This window comes from Chelonus insularis, unplaced genomic scaffold (genome assembly GCF_013357705.1).
Source record: "Chelonus insularis isolate UGA/USDA-ARS -01 unplaced genomic scaffold, ASM1335770v1 contig_50_pilon, whole genome shotgun sequence".
Taxonomy (NCBI): domain Eukaryota; kingdom Metazoa; phylum Arthropoda; class Insecta; order Hymenoptera; family Braconidae; genus Chelonus; species Chelonus insularis.
The window spans coordinates 48,368-73,049 of NW_023276619.1; the positions used below are offsets into that span (position 1 = coordinate 48,368).

General features: G+C 26.4%; 3 protein-coding genes across 7 annotated transcripts; 1 reads left to right on the top strand and 2 right to left on the bottom strand.

Annotated features, from left to right (window-relative positions):
* Nucleotides 1-73: 73 nt before the first annotated feature.
* On the bottom strand, nucleotides 74-11,103 carry LOC118070089 (monocarboxylate transporter 13-like). 4 transcript variants are annotated; one of them, XM_035088515.1, is made up of 13 exons: nucleotides 10,687-11,103; nucleotides 5,648-5,799; nucleotides 5,549-5,561; nucleotides 5,250-5,451; nucleotides 5,006-5,146; nucleotides 4,499-4,687; nucleotides 4,122-4,374; nucleotides 3,138-3,321; nucleotides 2,792-2,965; nucleotides 2,496-2,718; nucleotides 1,341-1,580; nucleotides 1,117-1,242; nucleotides 74-1,006 (listed from the first exon to the last, which is right to left on the bottom strand). In XM_035088515.1, the coding sequence occupies exons 2-13, from the start codon at nucleotides 5,710-5,712 to the stop codon at nucleotides 849-851; spliced, it is 1,968 nt and encodes a 655-aa protein (XP_034944406.1). In that variant the 5' UTR covers nucleotides 5,713-5,799; nucleotides 10,687-11,103; the 3' UTR covers nucleotides 74-848. The 4 variants fall into 4 exon arrangements, with proteins under 4 accessions (XP_034944406.1, XP_034944405.1, XP_034944404.1 ...); XM_035088514.1 differs by lacking the exon at nucleotides 10,687-11,103 and adding an exon at nucleotides 8,102-8,198; XM_035088513.1 differs by lacking the exon at nucleotides 5,549-5,561.
* A 1,801-nt stretch (nucleotides 11,104-12,904) lies between these two features.
* Nucleotides 12,905-18,270, bottom strand: Pgm2a (phosphoglucomutase 2). Of its 2 annotated transcripts, none has more exons than XM_035088462.1 (11): nucleotides 18,133-18,270; nucleotides 17,952-18,024; nucleotides 17,281-17,380; nucleotides 16,872-17,128; nucleotides 15,882-16,344; nucleotides 15,633-15,820; nucleotides 15,244-15,421; nucleotides 14,942-15,168; nucleotides 14,756-14,861; nucleotides 13,216-13,442; nucleotides 12,905-13,122 (listed from the first exon to the last, which is right to left on the bottom strand). In XM_035088462.1, exons 3-11 carry the CDS (start codon nucleotides 17,359-17,361, stop codon nucleotides 13,020-13,022), a joined length of 1,830 nt encoding a protein of 609 aa, XP_034944353.1. In that variant the 5' UTR covers nucleotides 17,362-17,380; nucleotides 17,952-18,024; nucleotides 18,133-18,270; the 3' UTR covers nucleotides 12,905-13,019. The 2 variants fall into 2 exon arrangements, 1 of the variants encoding a protein (XP_034944353.1); XR_004690711.1 differs by lacking the exon at nucleotides 12,905-13,122 and adding an exon at nucleotides 14,434-14,674 and having other exon boundaries at nucleotides 13,321-13,442.
* Nucleotides 18,271-18,424: 154 nt separating this feature from the next.
* Nucleotides 18,425-23,920, top strand: LOC118070047 (START domain-containing protein 10-like). Its single transcript, XM_035088463.1, is given in 9 exon segments — nucleotides 18,425-18,563; nucleotides 19,401-19,567; nucleotides 19,738-19,870; nucleotides 19,873-19,884; nucleotides 20,760-20,912; nucleotides 21,268-21,392; nucleotides 21,469-21,591; nucleotides 22,508-22,580; nucleotides 22,889-23,920. Coding segments are annotated over 8 exon segments (783 nt in total). The 5' UTR covers nucleotides 18,425-18,563; nucleotides 19,401-19,411; the 3' UTR covers nucleotides 22,897-23,920.
* Nucleotides 23,921-24,682: the final 762 nt, after the last annotated feature.

Sequence of the window (24,682 nt, forward strand, 5' to 3'; positions counted from 1 at the left end):
AATTTTTAATTCATCATAAGCACACAATTTTAATTGGAAATGATGCTTTCTGAAAGAGAAAAAAAAATCATTCTTTTAGGTGAAAAATAGTTATTCTTTTTTCAATATTTACAAGTAGAAATTACAATAACTTAAAAATAAAAATTTCCTAAAATTTACAACTGTTCAACCTAAACATAATAATTAAATATAACAATATAAACATCAAGTTATTAATCTAAATATTTTTATACCTTCATATGTAACAGTAACATTTAAGACAGATACTAGGTGGCAACTTTAGGAGCGATTAAATTAATCGGATTTAAAACAAACAGCCATTCCGATAATTTTTGCCCAATGCCCACTCTCTTAATTTTATCGCAGCATGCTTTTTTTTTATATACATACATGTACATATACATCTTTATTTCTATTTCTGATATTATTTTGTTATCAATTAAACGTTTATTTAGTGAGAGAGTATTTTCAAAAAAAAGTAAATACTTAAATAATTTCATGTGTTTATCAACAAATATAAATTCTCTCTCAAGTGAAAATAATTTTTTTTGCTTCAAATGTACACTTTTGATATTATTACATTAAAAAAAAAAAAAAGAATATAAAATGAAATTAAAAGAAAGAAAAAAGATTAAGAAAGAAATACATTTCACTTTTATCATTTGAGTGTTTCACTAAAAATTAAATGCAGCTTCTATTTGACTCCGCTTCACGTGAGAGTTGTCTTATCACACTATTTCAAAGCTGTTAAGTAGCAAAATGGAGTCAATAAACAGTCTTTCAATTTCACACAATTAAATAATTTGTATAAAAAAAAAAAAACAAAACATAAAGTTTTTATGTTTCAATCAAGACTCTTCTATATCGGAAGATTTTCCTTTACTTCGTCTTTTCTCCCAATCATTTATCCTCTTCAATGGATAACAAATAACAGCAGATAAAAGGATTAACGAGCCTGACAGATAGAAAGATGCATCATAGTTTCCTGTTGCTTCCATAAATGCACCTTGATAAAATAGAAAATAGTGTAATTACTTTTAAAGTCATATTTCAATCCAAGTAGTCAATAAATTGAAACTAAATAATTTAGCAATGATTAAATTTATGATCACAAACCTGCAAGTGGAGCACCAACAGATGCTGCAACACCTTGGAATAGTAAGAGAAGCCCAAAGGCATTGGTAAGCTTCTCTAATCCCACGAGATCAACGACGAGAATTGATCGAAGTGCTGCAAATGCCGCTGCAAAAGTTTTTTATAAATTATTAAATTGGTAATTGCTAAAAAAAAACACTAAATAATTGATAATATAATATTGATAATATTTGGATTAAACTTACACACACTTAAACCAAAAGAGGCTGAATAGAAAAATTGATACTCTTTAGAATGAGAAAGACCTGAAATAATTGTCATTATTCCACTGATACTGATGAACACGTTATTAACAACAAGTGCATCAACTCCAGGAAGACTTGATCCCATACCACACACGATTCGTCCAATTGTGTTGGCTATTCCAATTACAGAGACTAAGAACATTGCCGTTGAGTCATCGATCTTGTAAGTCTTTGCACGATCTGAAGTGTTAATACGAAAATTGATTAATTACTTTATTTATCAATTATGTTACGTGGTAATTTACGATCAAGATTAAGAGCTTTTATAATTTTAACCCTCGATGCTAAAAGAGGAATACTGTCAGTTTGGAACTTGTGTTTGCATTGATAAAAATTTTTATTAACCTTAAGGTTTCGTAATAATATAAAAATATTTATTGACTATTTAAAAATATCTTGTTATTGATATTGAATATACAGTGGGTCATGGGAGTCTTTATACATTCAGACTCACTTCAGAATACTTTACCAAAAGATACTTTTTTTTTAATAAATATGTCGAGTTGAAAAGAGTATAATAAAACACTTAAAACAAAATTAAAGTTTGTATCTACATTTAGCTTAGTATACAAAGACTTTTATCATCCACTTTGAAAGTGAAAGTATTTTTTATTCACACTTTTCTGATATTGAATATATTAGTATCATCAATAATATTACCTAAGCTAAAAACTATGAGAATAAATATGTCATCAGTAATATGATATCTACTCTTAAGTTAAATATCCATCAATAAAAAAATTCCAAATCTCAAACTGGTCTTTAAAAAGTCATTTAAATGAAAAGAAATTGATTTCTTCATTCTTCTGATGGTCTACATGATAAAGTAAGTATTTTTAATCAATAAACATTAATATTTATCATAAAATTTTTAATTTTCTCAGTAATTTGTTTTTTAAAAAGCCTTTTAAAGCCATTTTTACCGTAATAGATTTTTTAAAATCAATTTCTAAAGAAAAGCTCCTTTCTTTGAAACTAAAAAGACCTATTGAATAAAAGAATCAGATATTAGATGACAATGGAAATGAATACTGATGAAAATAAATGGGATTAATCAGTCTGTGAATAGAAAAAGAAACACACACTCAAATTTACCTGGTAAATAAGTAAATGGAGTGAAAAATCCCATCATCGTTAAGCCACCACTAATAGCAAGAATGAGGAAGGACGGACTTTTTAATAAATGAAGATCCAACATAGTGTTAAGAATTCGGCGAACACTTTCAGGATATAAATAACAATTTCCACTCTTTTCTTCTTCAACATCAGTCGCTGTGGGCAGACGAGTAACTGACATGTGATATCCCACTGAAGAAAGCTAAAAATTGGACATCATGTGAGGCTTTACTGACTCATCACCAACTCCATCAACTTCTTGAAACCTTAAATACCTGGGATTTGTAATGAGGCAGTCTAGCAAGTGAACCACCATAGAAAATATCATCTCTATAAAATGGACGTTGAGGATCTCTGGATGTAAAATGCCGTTTTCCTGCTTTTTTAAGTGACAATTGACTACCATGTTGATCACGGCGTCCACTTATTGTATGCCTACGAACTTGTAACTGAAAACAGAAAGAATTTTCCCAAAGGTCATGTAATAATAATGATATTGACGTTGAGAAAATAGATCAAAGCTACTTATCACGTTAAAGTAGAGTTGATGAGTGACTCGATCGATAGCAATTATCAACTCGACACAAATAATAATTATCATTGATCAATCACTATACTTACAGTGGGTAGTCGACCGTTAAGCTTTTCTAGGTCACCATCCAGTAAATTATTTTCTTCTTCTGTCTTTATCTCTTTTTTCGTAACATCTAGATCAGAATAAATCGGCACTGATAACCTTTTCTCTGACGTACTTAATTCCATTTCACCGCTAAGCGTCAGAATGTTGTGGGCGGAATGTGTTGATCTGGGCAAAGATTTTTTAATTAGTACTTGTTAGTTTATGTCCCCTCCTCCCTCTCTTTGATCGAAGAAAAATGAAATATTGCTTATGTATTTTGATAAATTTCTTGCATCAGACAGTAGTTTTTTTCTTCATGCTTTTTCAATTACTTTTCAAATTTAATAAACAAATGAATGTTGAAGTTTGTTAGTATTTTTTCCACGGGATTTAGTAGTTATAAGGAAAGAGATTAGACGTGGATTAATGAATTTATGTAGGTCTCTTATTGATTGGCTCCAAAAAATGTCGTTAAATTCCTTAGGGAAAAATAAATCACATATGGCCACATTTCTTTGATATCTTTTCCTTGGATTTGCTCTTAATCTTAATCACTATTCAATTAATAATGATGGAAAGTTTTATAACACAAATAGGGCGATGTGCTATTTAATATTGATTTTAAGTATTAATATTCTTTATGAATTAAAAACCAAACCGAAAATAATAATTAAGTTACTAATTGCTAAAAGCAATAACATAACTTCATTGATGTTTAAATTGATTTTAAATATTGTTTGTATTTAAAAAACTATAATCATTATTTCAATATCATTTTCATATTATGTTGACGCCAATTTTTACAAACAAATGTTTATATCACAATATATGATCCGTTTATCCCTTGAAAAAGACCCTTATCTACAGTGGTCATTGATGTGGATCAAATCCAACATAACAATTATAAAAACTGGGTTAGTTAAAGTTGAAAAGTTAGGAAAGAAATCATTATTTAGCATCTTTAGATTGATCAATTGCCAACTTACTTAACAATATTTGGATTACTAGCAATAACTTGAGCAGCGGTAGGATACTCAGTATTATTATTTGTCCCAAAAATCCATCCCACAGTCATCGATTGACTGCCGTGAAGTGATTGCGTTGATGCACTTTTTTTCATCAACGGACTCTTGATCTCTGTCAAATTCTCTTGTGCTACTTCCGATTTTTTGACTTTTATCCTACTAGGTTTCAAGGGCCGGAACATGGCCCCAAATATTGCACAATGCAAGAGCATTCCTATATCATAAATATCTAGATTAATATCATTTTTAATTAATGAACCGTAATGAATGAGAAGAAAGACTCATTTTAATGCCAAATGGAGAAAAATAATTTCTCTTACACCATTGACCACACTCACCAGCTTGGATTAGGAGTGCTTGCCTCCAGCCAAAGTGCTTTATCAAGAGATCGGTGACCGGGGCAAGAACGAAAGCTCCAATACCAGAACCACAAACCGCGATACCGGTAGCTAAAGCGCGCCATCTCTCGAAATAAAATCCTGCGGTTATTACTGCTGGTACGTAAATTAAACCAGCACCAATCCCACCTATTTTTAGTAAAATAAACTCATTTATTTATTCCATTTAATGTTAAGTAATCCATCATTATATTTATTTTTTATTTTCTTTATATTTAAATCAAGTAGATTTGATCGTTTTTTTAGCAAAAAAAAATATCCCCTAAAGACTAGAAATTTGATCCATGTCAAAATTTTAATTAAATCAGTGAGAAAAATATTCGAATCTCAGAGGTAAAATAGCATCAAACTGAATTATAACAGTCTAAAAATAATGATAAAACGAAAAAAAGTCATTGGCAACAACTCAGAAAGTTAACCAAGTGTATAAAGAAAAGGTTGATTTACCAATAAGTCCATAAGAAAAGTAAAGATATTCTATGGAAGTACTGAAGAAAGACAAAACAAATGCCAAACAACTGATGAAACTGCCTGCTATTGCCACCAGTCTAAATCCATATCTGTTTGCAAGAGCCGAGACAAAAGGTCCTAGAATATTATTTTAAATTATTTCGAAAACATTCTAAAATATATCTCGACAAAATAACAAGATAAGGACTTGGGAAAGATGATAAAAAGTATGAATACGAACCTGCCATCAAGTAGAATCCAGTCTGAAGAGAACCAGCAACAGCAACACTAGACTTGGGTACTTGAAAAGCATCAGATATATGATTGAGGAAGACTCCAAAGCTAAAAATGATACCATCAACAACGACATTGCACATAAAGGAGGCAGCAACAATCACCCAACCCCAACCACCATCAGGTGGTACCACCATGTCTACCTCAACCTGTTGGAATAACCGTCATTTAATTATCAATCAAAATACTAGGTCTAGTTCACTATAAACACTTGAAGAACTATTTGTAAAAATTAATCTAATTTACTTGATTGTCATTCCTGGTGTGAGTTGGATGGTAAAAAAAAAGTAAGAAAAATAATTAATATTTTGATACTTTCACAATCCTGTCTAATAGATTAATTACCTCACTGTCATTGTCGTTACAATTATTAAGCTGTATTTCTTCTGTCTTTCCATTTGGATGGCCATTCTGATGCTTTGTTTCGCAGCAGTCACTTTTGCTTTCCGTCGATGGGGCCATGGTCGCGCGATGACTGCGACAAGGGCATCAAACTTCTGCGAATGAGAGGCGTGTCGATTTGATAAAAACAAAACAAAAAAAAATAATATACTTAATAATAAATCGAGAATATTTTTATAATAAAAATTGATGTTGTAAAAATGACTTATCAATGTGTTGGGTTCGCGTCACGCGGTAATAACTACTGCAATACTTTATCAATTTTTGCTTATTAGTTAAATAAAAATAAATGGATTTCATCATTCGATTAAACTGAGGGGAATTTGTTAAAAATCTTTTCTAATAAAGTTTGTAAATAAATGTAATATACATTATGAAATTAATATAATGCCATTTAACAATCATTCTTAGTCTTGATAATTGATTTTTTTTAATGTCACTCATGTACACACGTAATATAAATGTCAATTCTAATTGTATTATGGACAGCAGACATGTGAAAAAAATTTCGAGGAAGCAATTTATAAAGTTGAGACATGACTTGGGTAAGTTGGGAAGCATCATACATTGCCGACCATCTAATTTACTATTGTCCACGTCATAGATCCCATCCAAATCATTTTCTTGTTCTTTTTTTTTTCTTTCTTCCTCTCACTCATTCTTATCACTTCAATGAAGAGAAATATTTTAGAGACCTTGACTTATTCGTGACCTTCGATTTAATTAATTTTAATTCGATACTTGTTTCGTTGGCTGATTTTACCCATTTTTTCGAGCTGGATTCATTCATGATTTCTTCGTTTTTTTTTACGCTTGATTCATCACTATAGATGACTCATTAAAGAGTAAATTAACTAGCAAACTATTTCAAGCAATACAACAAATTTTTTAATATTTATTGTTTATAGTTGTAGTTTAAAATAAACTTTAATATTAATTGTTAGTAAAAATTAATTACTAGAAAATTTTTTAAAAATTTTAGTGCATTTTAACATTGATGATATTTATTTGTAATAAACTGGTTGGTTTTAATTTTGAGAAGAAATTTGCATTAACTCCCATAAATGGTAAGAATTTGTTATCAATCATATGGATGAGAAACAACTTTATATTTTTATTATTAATTATTTTATATAGAAATAAATAAAGCTATATTATGATTTATGAAATTGTAATAAAAGAATTTATTTTAAAGTATAAAGATCATTATATAATTAGGTGGAATGAGAATGAGAATAACAATAGGGTTCAAAAATTTACCGCTAGACATGCGCGCAAATCAATTTTCTATTATCATGGCTATGCGCATGTGTATTCTCAATTTTTAACTCTATTACTGTTTCTATCCTTATTCTACTTAATTACACAGAGAGAATTTTTTCACTAAATCGAAATTTAGAAGTAAAAATATTTCTATGTGATAGTAAATTTTGAGTTCTTGTAGTAAACTTGATACTTGAAAGGTGTCCTAGTAAAATAATTACTTACGAAAACCCAAAATTCACTGCTGAACAGAAATATTTTTACTTATAAATTTCAAAACGTGTACTTGTCATTTTTGCACTTACATTTAGTGAAAAAATTCTCTCTATTTGTACTTTACTTACATCAAATAGAAATTATCCTATTTATTACCATGTAAAAAAATGTGTTTATAGATTAAAAGTTTGTATTTTTGAAATATTTTTGAAGATGTCTCAAACATATCGAAGATTGAAACAAGTTTTACTTGAAATTATTGTAATAACCTGCAAAATTCGATTATACTCGAATTTTAATTAAATATAGTATAATATAATGGAATTTGAAAAATTTTCTCACAAGTGCGATTATGTCATTTATTTTGCATGCTGTAAATTTTTCTATTCAATAAAATTGCTAATTTCTCATTAAAAAATTGAATTGATTATAGAACTGATATATAGTATCTTTCAACACCATTCATAATTTTATCCAGATTTGCATTTATTAGTTATTAAATATTACTCTGCATATTAATTATCAATTACTAGTTAAGTAAATAATAAAAAAAAAATCAATGAAAATTATTCTCAATTATTTAATGACCAACGAAGGTCAACCTTCACTTTTCTTGTAATATTTTATATGTTAATTAATGGTATGATCAAAAAGAAATAACGAATAAATAAATATTTTACTGTTAATTCATTTATTTCTTTCCATCATTGGGAGATCAAAATTTTTTTTTGTATCAATTTTTCTATAATATTTAATTACTTTCTTAATAGTTACCTACAATTTTGTACATGGAAAAAATAATTTTTTTATTATACGTACAATTTTTTTTTCATAAAAAACATGAATCAAAAATCAAATTGTTTATATTAATAGATAGATTAATTAATTAAAAATAAAATGAAACTACAAATCACTTACTTATTCAGAGGAATAAATGCACATGAGTTGAAATTGCTAATTTTATTTTTAAAAAAATTATGTAAAAATAATATATTACTTATTAGAAAAGTTAAAATCACTTATATTATAATAGAAAATGCAAAAAAAACTCAAAATTACTATTGTATTAGTGAACGTAGTGTCTTAAGTCATGTCTCAAGACAGACTGTTCTGTAAGTTTAAAGGAGATTGTGTGGTAAGTGTCTTGATCAACTAGATGTATGATATAGCATGTCAATATATTTATAATTTCGATAAAAAAATTTATCATTAAACGTAAAAATTGATTAAATCAAATATTGAACCAACAATTAACTCTTTTTTTTTTTCACTTTCATTTTAGCATGAAAAAAAAACATTCCAAGTAAAATATCGTAAAATTCTTGGAATAATTGAACCAAAGACAGATGAAAAATGATGATAGAAACGAGGAAGAAATTATCTTTTTTGTCTAATGAACTTTACTACTGTTAATATCACAAAAATGGTCGATTACTCACTTGAATTAATAATAATATTAATAACAATAATAATAACCATGATAAAGATAATAGTAATAATTTACGTTTTCAAGTACTTACATGGAGCGTTGAGTACTTTTAAGTAGAATAAAAAAAATAATAATCATCACTTGAAAATGATGATTATCGAGTTATCAAAGCTACTTACTTGATAAATATTCGTCTAAATTGATTAAACAAATTTTTTAAGAATAAATACTTGTATGTTTTTTTCTTTTTATTTAATTGTCTTTTTATCAAATCATAAAAAAAACTTTAGCCTTATCAAATGCTTCAAAATTTTACTGAAAGAATAAAAATCCTATTAGTAAAAAAAAAAAAATTATTAAATAATTATTATTATTTAAAAAAATGTCTCTTATTAATTTTATTCTCGACACATAAATTTTCCACAATTATTGAATGATTTATTGTGTTTTTCATAACACAAAAGACATGACAAGAAAAAGGTATAATATCCTGATTTATCAGAATGACACTCGCATCACTCAACAAATTTATTTAAGATTTATTTTAGACATCAGTAGAACAAAACGACGTCATAATGAAGGGGAAATAGTTGAAATAGAATTATTATGTTAATACAAAGTCCAATTAAAATATATTATCACTATTAAGATATTACTGCTTTTCGTTTATTACTTTATGATGTTTATTTACCAACAGGATTATCATTTATACGTACGGAATACATCAAACTGAAAGAAACTTTTAAAAGTCTTAGGATATTAATATCAATGAGGCTATTTAATCAGTCAAATTTTTTTTTCACCTAAAATATATTATTATTATTATTATTATTATTATTATTATTATTATTATTATTATTATTATCGGTGTATGTATTTCAAGCAAGACATGGTATTACATATTCTACATTACTTAAAATACATATTTTAGAATATTACTCAGAGAAAAGTGCAAAAAACTTTGATTTTTTGTAAATTGAAAATTAAAGTCTATCAAACTATCTTATGGAAAAGTAATAATAGTCATGATAAGAGATTTATTTTTAAAAAAACATAAAAGACTTTAAGCGAATGTTGAAAAAAGAGTATTTTTTTAAATTTTGTCAGAAAAATAACATGTACTAAGATTGGTAATTATTCAAAATGATTAATTCACGATTTAGAAACTTACTACACACATCAAAAACACTGTATTAATAAAAAAAAAATATTTAATTCAAATTTTGGCGGAAAATGAAATCAATTCAGAAAAATTTATGAATCTTAAAAATCACAAACATTCATACAATTGAAATAATGAGAAAAAGTAGGTTTTTATTGTTGTCTTTTATTATTTTTTATTATTTACATTGACACGAATAAACGAATGAGAAAAAAAAATTTTTTTCATCACCTCTAATACAATCAGTATCGAATAATAATTGACTTTCAAATGTATATACATATTTAATACACAAATTGAAAAGGTGTACATTAATCAAGTTCGCTATGTAACTGCGTAGCTAAAACAAAGAAAAAGAACTATAAGCAAAAAAAAAGAAATAAATAAACGAAACATATTTAGTTGTTTTGATCAATAATTTTGAAAAATAATCATTACCATAATGCATTAACGATAAAGAAAATGTTAATAAAATTTTGATTTATCAAGATAATTTAAATAATTGTGAAACAAGTGAGTAATGAATGACTCAATAACAAAAAAAAATCCAAATAATGGAAAAAAACTGTTTGAATGAGAAAAAAAAAAAGAAATTTATTTGTGAATAGTGATAATATGAATTGTATAAAATGATATTTAATTAAGCAATTGCACACGTGTGTTGACTGAACCACGTGCGTCACATGCGCAAGAGACCATTGCGCAGTCACGGCGGGAGAGGAAAAAAAAATCATCCATGAGGTCATGGAACTTTGAAAAGTTACAGGAAATCAATTAAAAAGGATTATAATTACTCTAATTAATCAATCACCATTGAAACAAACCCACATAAAGAAAATCCACATTTATAAAATACCGACAATTAATATTTTAATAAAAAATAGAAACAAATAAAAGAAAAAAAATATTTACCCGATACTGAGAAATCCTCGGCAGTGTAATAATTTTGAGTAAATTCACACTCACACAATAAACAATAAAATTTGAGATTAACAAATGTTTTTACAATAAATAAATCTTAAAAATTTCAAATAAATACACTATAAACAAATATGGTGCATAAATGTTTTAACAAATATATCACTTCGAATATATACATATACATATATTAAGCATGTAGTTGTTGAGTAAAAAATACAAAAATATTGTGGTAATGATAAGAAGTTAATGAGAGAACGCTTGGTGGAATTTTTCAGTGAGCTTTTGAACACGTGGCACGCAGTAGACTAGATTAAATATCATTTTTTTATTATTTATTACAGTCAATTATTTTAAATAGAATATCACAATAATTTTACACTTTTTTTTTAAATTTATTTAACAATCAGCTTTTACTACTAATTATTTTTTATCCAATATTTTACTCAAGTATTTATTATTTAATTTTTCACTGTCATTATTTAATTAATTAATTTATTTATTAAATTATTATTGGGTAATTAGTGACTGGATTACATTTAATTTATATTTACTTGGATAAAAATGATTGGAAGCCAACGAGAATACCGGTTATCGTTGTGACAATTTTACACACATATGATGAAACTTAAGTCGAGTTTCTTATTTATTTTTAATTGGCCCAATTTTTTCCTCAATTTTTCATTTCAAGATTTTTTTGTCTATTCCTTTTAATGACACTACATTTTATTTTGATTTATTCATTTTTATTGCTCACATTTCCATTCGTAATCAACCCAACAGCCAAAAAATTAACTGATTTTTATCATTGTAAACAAATGAATTAAAATAATTATCTATTTAAATCAAATCTCAAAATTTCATTTCTTTTGGACTCACTGTTATGTCCTGTTTCCGTATATTTTTTCTCACTCTAATCAGAAAAAAAAACCAAAGAACAACAAAAAATTTTATCAATTTAAAAATGATTTTGAATTCTTAAAAACAAATTCGCCATTTTTGTTTTTAAAAAAAACGATTTTTAATTTCTTTCAAAAGTTGTATTTTTTTAAAGTAAATAATGAATGTCACGATTACTAGTAATTCAACAGTAATTAACAACGAGGTTGTCGACCGATAGGAATTCATGAATTCTTGGCGAATTAAAAATAAATTCCAGTGGTAGGCCACTTAGTCTAGACAACTCTCGACTATCTTGCAGTAGAAGACTAACTCAACAAAACACACGAGGGATATAATCGACAAATTTTGGCGTGCTACCAAGCACCAAGTTAGTGGGTCGACTGAGCAGTAGTGACCTTTCTTCAGTAAACTTACCACGCGACAACTTCATTCCATAACATTTTTTAGTTGTGTTTTTTTTTTTAACACTTTTTCGTGTCTGTAAAGCCTGTTCCCCCCACAGTCTGTGTCCTTTCACTCTCTTGCTCGTATCAACTTGTATTAATATTGTTATCATTATTATTATTATCATCGTCATTATATTTGTATAATATTCTGTTCATTATTTAAATATCCAATCAATGCTTAACAGTTGGTATGGAATAATAATAGTAAACTATCTCAGAAGTTTCACTTTCAAAAGTTATTTTAAGTAACATGGCTATAATTAATTTTCTTAAAAATGTGAAAAATTGAATAATTAAATTATCAGCAGAATAAATTAAATCAACAAATAATTACCTCGCGCTTTTAAAAAACTTAATTAATTCATTGTTTTTGTTTGTTTTTTTTTTTTTTTGTAATACAACAATTAAGAAAAAAGAAATATTTTTCAAGGAAAAAATTTTCATCATTTTCATAACATTTTTGTTATTTCAAATTCAAAATAACCCAATCTTTAAAATTTTTAGAAAATTCGATAGTATTCAATATTAATCTCCATTTTTATTACAAAATAAAACAGCATTTTTCAGAATTCAAAATATCTCCTAAACATTTATTAAGTGTTTATAAATTAAAATCCTTTTTTGTAATTAATAATTAACATTAATCATCTTTTTATTATCAGTTTGAACATGTGAACATTTGAAAAATTAGTCATGATAATAATAATATTTAACTTATCAGCACAAACATCGCTACGTTTGATTATAATTATCATCACCGTTGATAAGTTATTATTACATAAATCATTTCTACTTTACCGCATGTTGAAATTTCAAAATTCCGTTAGGTATCCATATTCTTTGAAATTGGGAAAACAATGAAATTTCTCGTCATACTTTTATTTAATCATAAATATTGTCATTCATTAATATTAAAAAAAATGATTAAAAATTTATATTCTAATTATAAATGATGATCATTACATAATAAAATAATAATTAGGAAATACGAGCAATAAGTCCATTCATTTTTGGCTGCAAGAACTCATCAACAATGGCTGTGACCATCTCTTTTAAGGTACTATTTAACACATTAATATCTCTGCAAAATAAATAATAATAAGATCACTTATTTTATGCTAAATGTATGTTATTTTTTGTTGTAAAATGTACTTGGAAGTAACCTAAAACTTACTGAATATCCGGTGATGCACACAATTCAGTATAATATTTAATTTTTGGTTCAGTACCACTAGTTCTCAGTGTCGTGACTAAGCCATTTGCAAATGTAAATGTTATCATTTGACTGGATTTTGACGTAGGCAAGACAGCTTGATTATTAGGTTGTGTATTGTCGTACCCAGTTGTTAGATCGCGAACACCTGTTATCATATATTTTCCATCGGCAATGCTTCTTGGGTACTGAAATCAAAAACAAAAAAAAACATTACTGATAGAAACGTCAATTATCAATACTCCAATAACTTTAAATAATAATAATTATAATAATTATAATAATAACAATAAATAAACCATCTATCAATATCAATTATTATTATTATTTAATAGATAAAGAAAATGGCTGTTCTTCTAGATAAGAATAATTTGAAAAATTGAAAAAAAACTTACGAAAAAGGAAAAATTGTTGTTTCCTTGAAAAAAGGTGATAGAAAATACATAGATTGTATGACTGGTATTGCCAGCATGCAAAACAAAAAAGGAGGTACAAGTGTCAGAGAAGTCAAAAACATGTCTATTAAGCTGTTTACCCAAAAACTTGTCATGTCTTTTGGCATGCTGATAAATATTATATTTATTAATATTGCTGACACTTTAATGAATGAAAGTTAAGAATCAATTTATATTAAAATTTCGTAGAGCATAGTTCACTATAAAGAAAAAAAAAATATTTGTTACGTTAAAAGAAAAAAAAATTATATAATCATCCTGTATTTTATGAAAACACACACCTTTGGCACCAAAAAAAATGCATCAGTAAACCAAGCGATGAATAATAAAAAATCAAATATCATTCAGTAACTCAAAAATAACCTTTTTAACTAAAATAATTCAATTGATTCTTAATTGCACATCAAAACTGCGTTTATTTTTATTGATTACGATACTAGCTATGAATATACGTTTTCTTTAACTTGTTTATTTATTTATTATTACTATGGGTTATTAACATGACACACCAACAATATATACTATCTTTATATATATATATATTACTTGAAATAGTACCAATGTATTAAACTAAAGCTAGTGAACGACTGAAAGTGTTAAATAATTCTAACAATTAACAGCAGACAAATCGACAAACTAACTTATATTTATGCCAGCTCATTCACTGACTCTCTGGACACTGGTTGACCTTCAAATACATATGATAACAACTAACTCAACTCACTTCAATACTATCAGCCAATGCATTAATCGTAATAAATGTGCTAGATATACATATAATGATCCGCATTTAAGTACGTGATCGTATTTTTTTTAACGTTTAGTTTCTGTTTGCTTAACAGTTCTAATAGATTATCATGATAATATCGTTTACTTAGGACGCATTTTCATTACGACTTGATTATTATTAGTGTTGTTGAATCATTTTAAATATTCTTCTTCCCATATTTGAAACGTATTGGTAGCTACTAAGTTACTTTGATTGATTAATATTTTTTGGGGAATTGCACTTTTTAGATGAATAAAAAAGTTTTTAAAAATCTTACCGTGTTTGGTTGGTCTTCAAAATTCCTCAGTCTATTAAAAATACGCCTAATAGTATCTTGTTCGTGGCAAATCCAGTAAGAATTGTCACTTATATGATGTCCATACCTAAGAAATAGAGAGAATTAATTTTTTTTTTGAATTTCAAATGAAAATAGCTATTTTTAATGCTAAAAATCATTAATTACTCTTTATAAATCTCGGCTAGTTGGTCAATAAGACTTCGATTCATTTTGGCATCAAGATATGCTGCCATTTCTGCTAGACGAACACCAGCACTTATCCCATCTTTATCAAGTACTTTAGGACCACACATGAATCCAATAGCTTCTTCAAATGCAAACAAGACATCATAATTATTTTTTATCAAGTCTATACATTTATTTCCCATCCACTTGAAGCCTGTTAATGTTTCCTATAAGTAAAACACAATTATCATTAGCTAAAAAAGTTAATAATGAAGTTCTTATTGGTTTGAACGCGTCATTACTTCGAATTGAAAACCTTGTTTCTTTGCCATAGTCTTTAGGATTTTGCTAGAAACAGTGGAAGCCATCATATAAGCGTTACAGATATTTTTTTCAGGATGTTTATTTTGATAAACATAGAGCATCCACCATCCTAGAAGAGCTCCGAGTTCATTGCCAGTAAAAATATGCCATTCACCTCTGAGATTGAAAATAAAAGTTATTATTCGTAAAAAGGTTTAACTGTTGATTATTTGAGTAAAAGATATACTAATGTTGGTTATAAAATTTTTATTTAATGAATTTTGTTTTTAATGTAAAAATAAAACTTTACTGTTTTTTAAATATTTTAACTAACTATAAGACAATTTACCGTAAGAATTGGAAATATATTTTTTTTCTTTTTTCTTACGTTTTTTTTTTGACTGCACAAGCTAGTCGATCAGCATCAGGATCATTAGCTAAAATTATTGACGCTCCATTTTTTTCAGCTGTTTGAATACTCAAATCAAGAGCACTCTTTCCTTCCTCGGGATTAGGAAATTTGACAGTTGGAAAATCTGGATGTGGATTTTTTTGTTCTTCAACAACAATAAATGGCTGCAAAGTCATAAATCTCATATCAATATCACCATCATTTTTCATTATTAAATTTATTTACCTTGAAATCAGCTGCTTTAAATGCTTCTGTCATGTACCTAAATCCAACTCCATGCATTGGAGTATAAACAAATTTTAAATTACATTTTTGATTTATTTTTGGATACATCGTAGTCTCTTTGATGATTTTGAAATAATCTTCCATTACTTCTTCCAAAGAATCTTTGAACAATGGATTCCCATTAATTATTTCTGTATTCCAGGATGTAGGAAGAGGTTCTAAGCACTCCAAGATACATTTTTGGATCTCTTTATCATGCGGGGAAATTATTTGGGCTCCATTTTCCCAGTAGACTTTATATCCATTGTCCTCTTTAGGATTGTGAGATGCTGTCACCATGATTCCTGCTCCACATGAGAATTTCAAAACTCCAAATGGAATGAAAGGTGTAGGACAGACTTCAGAAAACGTATAGACTTTTATTTGATTGTTTAAAAATATTGTGGATGTTAATTCAGCGAATCTATAAGTAAATGAACAAAATTATTCACTAGATTATGGTGTAATTTAAAAGATTTTTCTTTAGATAGAAATATTTTCTTATTAATTTCCCAGTGGGAAGTAATAGTAATGAGTTCGATTTTGCAAATTCCGAATTTTGATATATTTTCACGTTTCAAGGTCTCCAGAGTGAAAAACAATAGTTTTTAAGTAAACGTCTGTATGTATGTGCGTATGTGTGTACAAAATTATTTTTCGTCTCGATTATCTCGAGAATAAAAAATAATATCAACGTGGGACTAATTGCATTCGACGCATAATTATGTAGCTTAAAACTGATTAGGTTTTTAGCAAAATCAGTCTAGCTATTTTTTATACAGAATCAAAAAACTGAAAAATGGTAAATTAGCTAAATTTCGTAGTTAACGCAAAACTTTCACGTCTGATCTCCTAGTAACAATGATAATTAATATAATTGTGATAATAGCTATGATTGATTTTAAAAAACTAATTTTTTTGGTTATCATTATTTATAATTTTTCTTATTACCTTTTACTATTGTATCGTCCATCATATCCAATAATAACTCCTTTCTCTTGAAGATTGACAATTGTTTTCATTAAATATTTAGCAAGCCCTTGACCAGTCTGAATAATAACTAAATCATTCATTTGATTATACCCCGGACCCATGCGTCCTCTGAGACCAGCTGTGCCAAATTCTAATCTTTTTAGAAAAAGATTCTCCAATTCTTTAAGATTTTTGGTCTTAATTAAATCATCAACTTCCTTTTTTGCTGTTAGATTCTGTATGAATAATAACAACATTCAATAATAACTTAAGTCATAGTTGACATCAATACATTATTATTAATTCAAACTTTTAAAACATTCATTTGAAGATTAAAGAATCATTTTCAATTAGTTACTGACATTTGACATTTTTGATTGATTTTTACCTTATTCCATTGGATATATTCATTAATTTTAGAGTCCAATGATGGATTTCCAGTTGTTTTTTCCATCTCTTTCAGATCCATTGATGATTTGATTAATTATCTAATACAAAAAAATGAAAATTTAGAAATCAACAAGTTAATTTATTCAATAATGAACTGAACAGCGCTGATTATTCCAACTAAAATGAGCAATTTATCTTTCTTTTACTTAAGAGAAATTAAATAAAAAAACTTAAAGCATGATTTGACTAAAATTTGGATCAAGTTTCATTGATAAGGCATCCAGTAATAAATAAATTAAATAAATTATTTTCTTGTTTTAATTAATCGCTGACCACTGTTTTAATAATTATTATAATAAAAACCTTTAGCTTTATTAAATTTATCCAACCTAAATGATAATGTTTTAATGATTATATTTATCTTCAAAAATTATGTTGAAATAAATTATTGTCTGACTACTAACAAATATTTTATTAGTTGGATGCAAAGCTAGAACAGATATTTACCAACTACGAATAAGTTTTATTTGAGAACACTAAATCCTTCTTTTAGTTTATATAACACAGAATAGTTTCTAAACAATAAAAGTACCAAAAATACTTACTCTTTATTGTTTTTTTCTTTAAAAAAGTTTTAAAAAATATCAATAAAACTTGATAGTTACTTACAAATCAATATTAAAATTTTTCTCGACTCCCAAACAGTTAAAAATCATCAGTTCAAAATGAAGTTTGAGGTTACCTGTCAAGTAAATATATGTATACTTTGTTTGTATTCTAAAGAAAGCCAATGAACCTCTAAAATATTTGAACTCTTAAAAATAGGAATAAATCGATAAGATAAACTTACGTGACCTCAATAAAAAAGTGATAATGAGATGGAAATGAGGATATTCAAGCAAGTTAACAAGTTGGCGCGCAGTCTCCACATCTATCTATATATCTTGATTGCTTTTGGTCCTGCGTGATACTTTATATAGCTGACTCCTTGCACACTTGTAACTTGCCAACTGTCCTTCAGCGAGTCTATTATCATTTTTACACTTAATTAATATCAATTGATTATATATTATAGTCAATTATGGAGACTTATACATTTATTAAATCGATTGTTGAACATATTTGGATTATTTTGTGTTTGGATATTTAATTGATCATCCATATTATTGGCATAAATATTGATATCTCGATATGAAAGTCTTATCAGTGTTCTGATAACACATTTGTCGGCTAGTTGATGCCGTTTTATAACATACGTGGTCTATTATTCGAACGTAACAGGTATATAATCATTAAAAAATATATTAGGTTATATTTTCAGGTTAGATTTGAGTAAAGCTCAAATTTTTTTAAAGGTTTACTCAACATTTAACATTATTTCAAAATTTTATGGTATGTTATACATAAATTATTTTACATTTTCTTAACAATTATAGTTATAAAATATTATTTATGACATGTTATCAATTTATTTCCCAAAAATGACACTTTAAATGTATTGTTAAAATTGAACCATTAAATTTTCACTTTTAACTATTTTAAAATGCGAATTTATCTCAAATTGTTATTTTTTTCTGTTTAAATGAAGACACTAGAGTATGATAATGTTCTAAAGCTCAACACTTTATGACTGAACATGTTCTTAGAAGGTCATTTAACAATGAAATGAATTTTAAACAAATGTCTAAAACTATTTTTAATGTATCAAGCATTGTTTTCTCACTTCAAAATACTATTGGTTATGATAAAACTTACATACAAATAATTGTTTATTATTATTTATTTGTGTTGAATAAATTATTTCAAGTATTTATCATCTAGTTTTCATTATCAGTAACTTCAAACAATGCTAATAATGTTAAATAATCTATAATGTATTCTTATTTTTCTCCTACAAACTGTTTTCATTTATTTTTTTTTTTCGAGGAAACACCAACACTTTTTGTTGATAAATTTTCATTATTGATTGACTTATTAGTTATTATTTTATTCATTAAAAAAATAATATACATCAATATTAATTTACATTATAAATCAATTAATAATTGATGTAAAAATACAATAAAAAATAGATCAAAGTGATGATTAAAAGCACTTTATTGTTCTTTATTACTTCAGATTCAATTAAAATGGACGTTGGAGTAGTGAAAATAGCTGAAGATAAAGATTTCGAACGGTTAAAAAAGCTATATGATGATAATAATGATTGGAAGTTGGATTATAACAAGCCAGACCTGTCAGTATGGACGAAATTCGTTCCGGGAATCACTTTTAAAATGATCAAGGTGAATGAAATATTAATTAATAAATTATCTTTTTGTATTAACAAGTTACTATTTGTACATTTATTGATCTTATGACCTTCTAATGTAATCAATGAATTAGAGAATACAATGATGTAACAAGTTTTAATTAATTATTTATGCTAATTTATTATGATTTTTTTTTCTTTTAGATAAGAACAAGATTTCCTGATGTCCAGCCAGAAACTTTATATGATGTGTTACATGATCCAGAATATAGAAAAGTGTGGGATACTCATATGATTGAATCTAAAGATATTGGTTTTTTTAATCCTAATAATGATATTGTTATTATTCTAGTAAGTCAATAATTTTTTAGCTTCGAAGTAAATCATTTTTAACGTATTTCGGATGCTAAACTCTCTACAAATTTGAAAGTAAGGCTAAAATAATGAGAAAATAGTAAGTAAATAATTCTTAAAACATTCACTAAATAATAAAACGTAATGATGACCATTGGGCTCTAGTGATGTATTAATAAAAATTGTTGAAATGTATTGTTCTTGATGATGCTTATTTTTTTTTTTTTTTAAGAAGAATGATTCTTGTTATTATTCAAAGGACAAAGAAGAGAAGACGTATTTTTAAAAATTTTTTTCAAGAATTTTTAATTCGAAAAAATTAGGAAAATGGACATAACATTCTTTTTGTCTTTTTTAATTGCATTAATATTAATTTAATTAATAAATTTATGAAAATCATGGCTAATATTTCATAGGGATTATAGGATTAAAATTTAGAAAATAATTACATTTATTTCAATTTTGGAAATGATTTGATATACTTTTTATTCATTTTAAAAAATGCTTAGACAAATAAAACTTATATTTTATCATTTTTTATAGAAATAATAATCATTAATCATCACTTAACGACACTACAATAGCAAAATCTTTATTTATCAGACAGAAAAAAAATTTATTAATATCATAAATATTTATTTTAGATATCTGTCTTTTTTGTGGTGAAATAAAATACTAGTCAACAATCATTTATTTTTCTTTTAATAATTTCATTTATAAATATTCATAAAATCAGATTTAAATCATACTGTGAATGAATCATTTTAAAGCAATGTTTCGTTTTAGAAATTTTTTTTAAATTCAATCTATAGCATCTGAAATACTTTGCTTTTAAAGAAAATTAAATTTTAATTCTTTGGAATTTTTTTCAGTGTCATGTACATCACCATTAAAAAATCGTGACTTTGTTCTTCAAAGATCTTGGCTAGATACCGGTCGAGAGCAATTAATCATCAATCATTCAGTTTACCATAAGGACTATCCGCCTAAAAAACCATTTGTTCGAGCAACTTCTTATCTTACTGGTAAATCTACATCACTTAAACATTGATTAATTTTTTTATTTGATAATACAAATAAAACCAATGAAGTTGATTTTTTGAAAACTGAAAGGGCAGTCGTGGGCAGTCAACTAAAAAATTAAATAACTTGAGAACAAAAGAGCGGCACACCTACACGATTTATGTTGTAGAATATTATGTATCTCTCTTGAGAGATGCTAAAGGATTTGTTTCCAGATCAAAAATTTCTGTCAAATTTCTAGTCTGTTGAACAAACCAAGTTATAGATTTATATTTTAATTAAAAACAGACCAATAAAATTGTAATAATCAAATTAACTTGCCAACTCGCCTTTTAAATGATAATTTTTTTATTGCAGGTTACATTGTAAGACCTTCAAGGAATGGAGATGGATCTGAGCTAGGATATGTATCTCACACGGATCCTCATGGAAAATTACCTGGCTGGCTTGTTAATAAAATAACACAAATCTACGCACCAAAGGTAAGTAAATTTTTTTTGTTATAATTAACAGTAAATTAATTTCGAATTGGAAATTAAACATTAACTGGTAACATAGATGGTTAAAAAATTACATAAAGCATCTATAGCTTATCCAGCGTGGAAAGAAAACCACAGTCCTAATTTTAAACCTTGGCATTATCCTGAACAAATAATGTCACCAAGAATACGCATAGAAGACGTAAGATTTTTTAACAACAATTTTTTGGAACACTGAGAAAATTTTCTTTCAAAATTAATCTATGGTTCATAAGTAATAGCCATAGCTTTTAAATAATTGTAAGAAAAGTTTATATTAATTAAATGTTTATTTGTAGAAATAAGTAAAAGAACATAAAGAACTCAACCAATCTTATTTATATAAAAATTCGTCACAATTATATTGAAGATGTAAGTACAATAACAGTTATATTATTTTTTTATTGTACTTTCGGAGTTTACATATTTATTTAAAAAAAAAAAAAACGACAAATGGGAACCAAATTGAATTTTTTTCATTCCCGTACTCAAATTTAAAGTTTTCTCCCTGTCTTCAGGTCACAGAGCATAGAAAAACGAAAAATCGTCTGTGTGCATACCCAAACAGGGGTTATCTTTCTTTGCGAGAAAGAGAACGTCACTTTTTCAACCTCAAAAAAAACTTCAATTTTGGACAATTATATGATAAAAAATAGTATTTTAGCCATGGAAGTTTGCAACCGTCGTCTTCAGCTTGAGATGTGATTTGAAGTGGGTGTGAAGTTGTGAGCAAACAGCTAGGCAAGGATATACAGACGATTTTTTGTCTTTCTATGCTTTGCAACCTGAAAACAGGGAAGAAACTTTGACTTTAAGCAGAGGTGTGAAAAGAAATCTATTTCCGACTTTTTCGCTACTCCTCGGTCATACTTGGCTCTGTTCTGAACAACTTCATTTATTTGATTTCGATTCTAAAGATTAATTCCATGATATTACTTAATAAAATTAACCAAAAACCCAAAGATTATAGCAATTTCACCAGATTGTTTAATAAATTTTATGAATTTTGAAGGTTAATCATCTCAGTGTAATCGATACAAAGAGTTAGATAGGTTTATTGACCTTACAAATAATTTCAGTGCATTAAATCAGTAGAAGAAAAAAACATGAAGAATACTTACGTTGATGAGTCAGACGTAAAAGATCATTTGGGTAAGGATATAATAATTGTAGATAGTGACTAATCTATCTGATTGAGGAATTAAAATATTAACACTTGGAGAGATAAGGTTTTGGAAAATTTAAAAACACAGTATTATAGCTAAAAAAAGAAAAGATTATTTTATTGATAGAATACTTGAACATTTATTTCTATCTTTCATTAAAATTAATTTAAAAATTCTATTGATAATAATTAAATTGAAATCACACATCGATTTCTCTATGAGTTAATCAATCGATTGATTAATCAATTTATTAGTCATTAAATTCATTAATAATTTTTTGTATTATCCAACTAGGTACTTAAAAATATTGCATTTACCTGTTTTCAACTGTGATGTATCCAGTGCTAATCATTAAGAATAAGTGGCCTAATTGTTATTATTTTATTATTAACTTTCAATTGTATAACTAATGATATGTACAATAATATTAATACGGACGCTTTTAATGATGCATAGATAAATAAGTATACATCAAATATCAATGAATAATGAAATTATTTTGAAAAAAATTAACAATTGAATGATAATGATAGATAGAAGCGATTGTCAAATGTTACTTGTCGGACTTTTAAACTTTTTTAAATAATTTACTATAGAATCGATTTTATATCGGTTTATTTGTTTTTTATAAATAAAAATATTATCTTTTCATTTCTGACTTCCATGTTTGATTATAAAAAAATGAAAACAAATATATCCAAGTGTTCTGAAATAGGAGAAAGTGAAGAAATGACGCCATGTTATCGTTTTAACGCACAATTATTTACTTAACCTGTTTTTAAATAAATTATGCATAGAAAAATTCTTATAGAGAAAATAACTGTTTTAATGAATTTCTTAATATTGGATTGAACTGCATAGTAAAAAATACTGAATCTAGGAAATTTTTGTAAATAATTAAGGATAATTTTTTTTTGATAATCTCTATTGTAAAAAAACACTAAATATCTTATTAATTAAAAAATGTCTTCTTCCAGCTTTTTTTATCGTTCCGGTAGTAAACACTAATTTTTACAATAAATTTTATCGTAATTTTATTCTTTACAAGTGTTATCGTAAATAAATACATTTTAAATAATTAAAAAGAATGTGTCTTAAATTGCACTCTTTTATTGATCTAAATTCGTAATAAAAAAATAGCAAAGGGCGTAATTACCTGATGAATGGCGGCACTTCTTTTTTCATTTCTTATAAAATGCACCCTAAATATCAAAAATATCAATTACTGATAATTTTATGGCTAAATTGCAGTAAACCAAGTTGAAAAAAGTATTAATCTATTCAATGAACTCTTTTATATGCGCAGTATTATAATACTATTGCTAACAAAGTATTTTAAATTATTCTCTGTAGTGAACGACTAGAAATTATATATGATAATTCTTATTACTTTAATTATTTGAATAAATGTTAAAGGAGAAAGCTAATTTTTTGAATTGAAAAACAGTTGCATTGAAGAAAGCTGATTTTTATAATTTAATAAAACGGCTGTGTAAACAATAATGAAAAGAATAAGAAAACTTTTTATAAAAAAATAAATTTAATTATTAAATAGATAAATGACATGAACAAAATAGAAATACGAGTGTAATCAATCTGTACTACTTGCTGATAATGATGATGATGAAAGATCAGATGAGTTAATAAATTGTTATATCACATTTTACGCTTTTTGGTGAATATTCACATGAGCACAGCATCAAAATAAATCTTGTGTATTAAATTTTACACTTTAACATGAAATGATTGAATAAAGTAAACACAGTGAATAGCACAAAGGACTTTTACAAATTAAAAAACTAAAAAATCAGTTTGGAAATTGTTTATTAATAATATATCTGAAATATCTCTTTTTATTCATTCACACCACTTTTACATATATTCAAGTGATATTTCATGTTCGATTATTGCACCTTGTGTATATTTAATTATATATAGTGTTTATTAAATATATATTACATCATGTTGAATTATCCAGTGTCATTTTTTATCACAGTTCTGATTATCCCGACGATTTCCAATCATTTTTATTTACATTAATGTATTGGGTTGATAAGAACTTGAATATTTTTACGATTTAAACATTCT

Excerpts from the sequence above, each read along its gene's own strand:
- LOC118070089 (XM_035088513.1), bottom strand. The coding sequence starts at position 5,764 with ATGGCCCCATCGACGGAAAGCAAAAGTGACTGCTGCGAAACAAAGCAT. Across the intron at positions 4,688-5,005 it reads CTTTTCTTATGGACTTATTG|GTGGGATTGGTGCTGGTTTA; the intron begins GTAAATCAACCT and ends TACTAAAAATAG. Across the intron at positions 2,719-2,791 it reads TGCCTCATTACAAATCCCAG|CTTTCTTCAGTGGGATATCA; the intron begins GTATTTAAGGTT and ends TCCAATTTTTAG.
- Pgm2a (XM_035088462.1), bottom strand. The coding sequence starts at position 17,361 with ATGGATCTGAAAGAGATGGAAAAAACAACTGGAAATCCATCATTGGAC. Across the intron at positions 15,169-15,243 it reads AACAAGGTTTTCAATTCGAA|GAAACATTAACAGGCTTCAA; the intron begins GTAATGACGCGT and ends TTTTACTTATAG. Across the intron at positions 13,123-13,215 it reads TGTGCATCACCGGATATTCA|AGATATTAATGTGTTAAATA; the intron begins GTAAGTTTTAGG and ends TTTATTTTGCAG.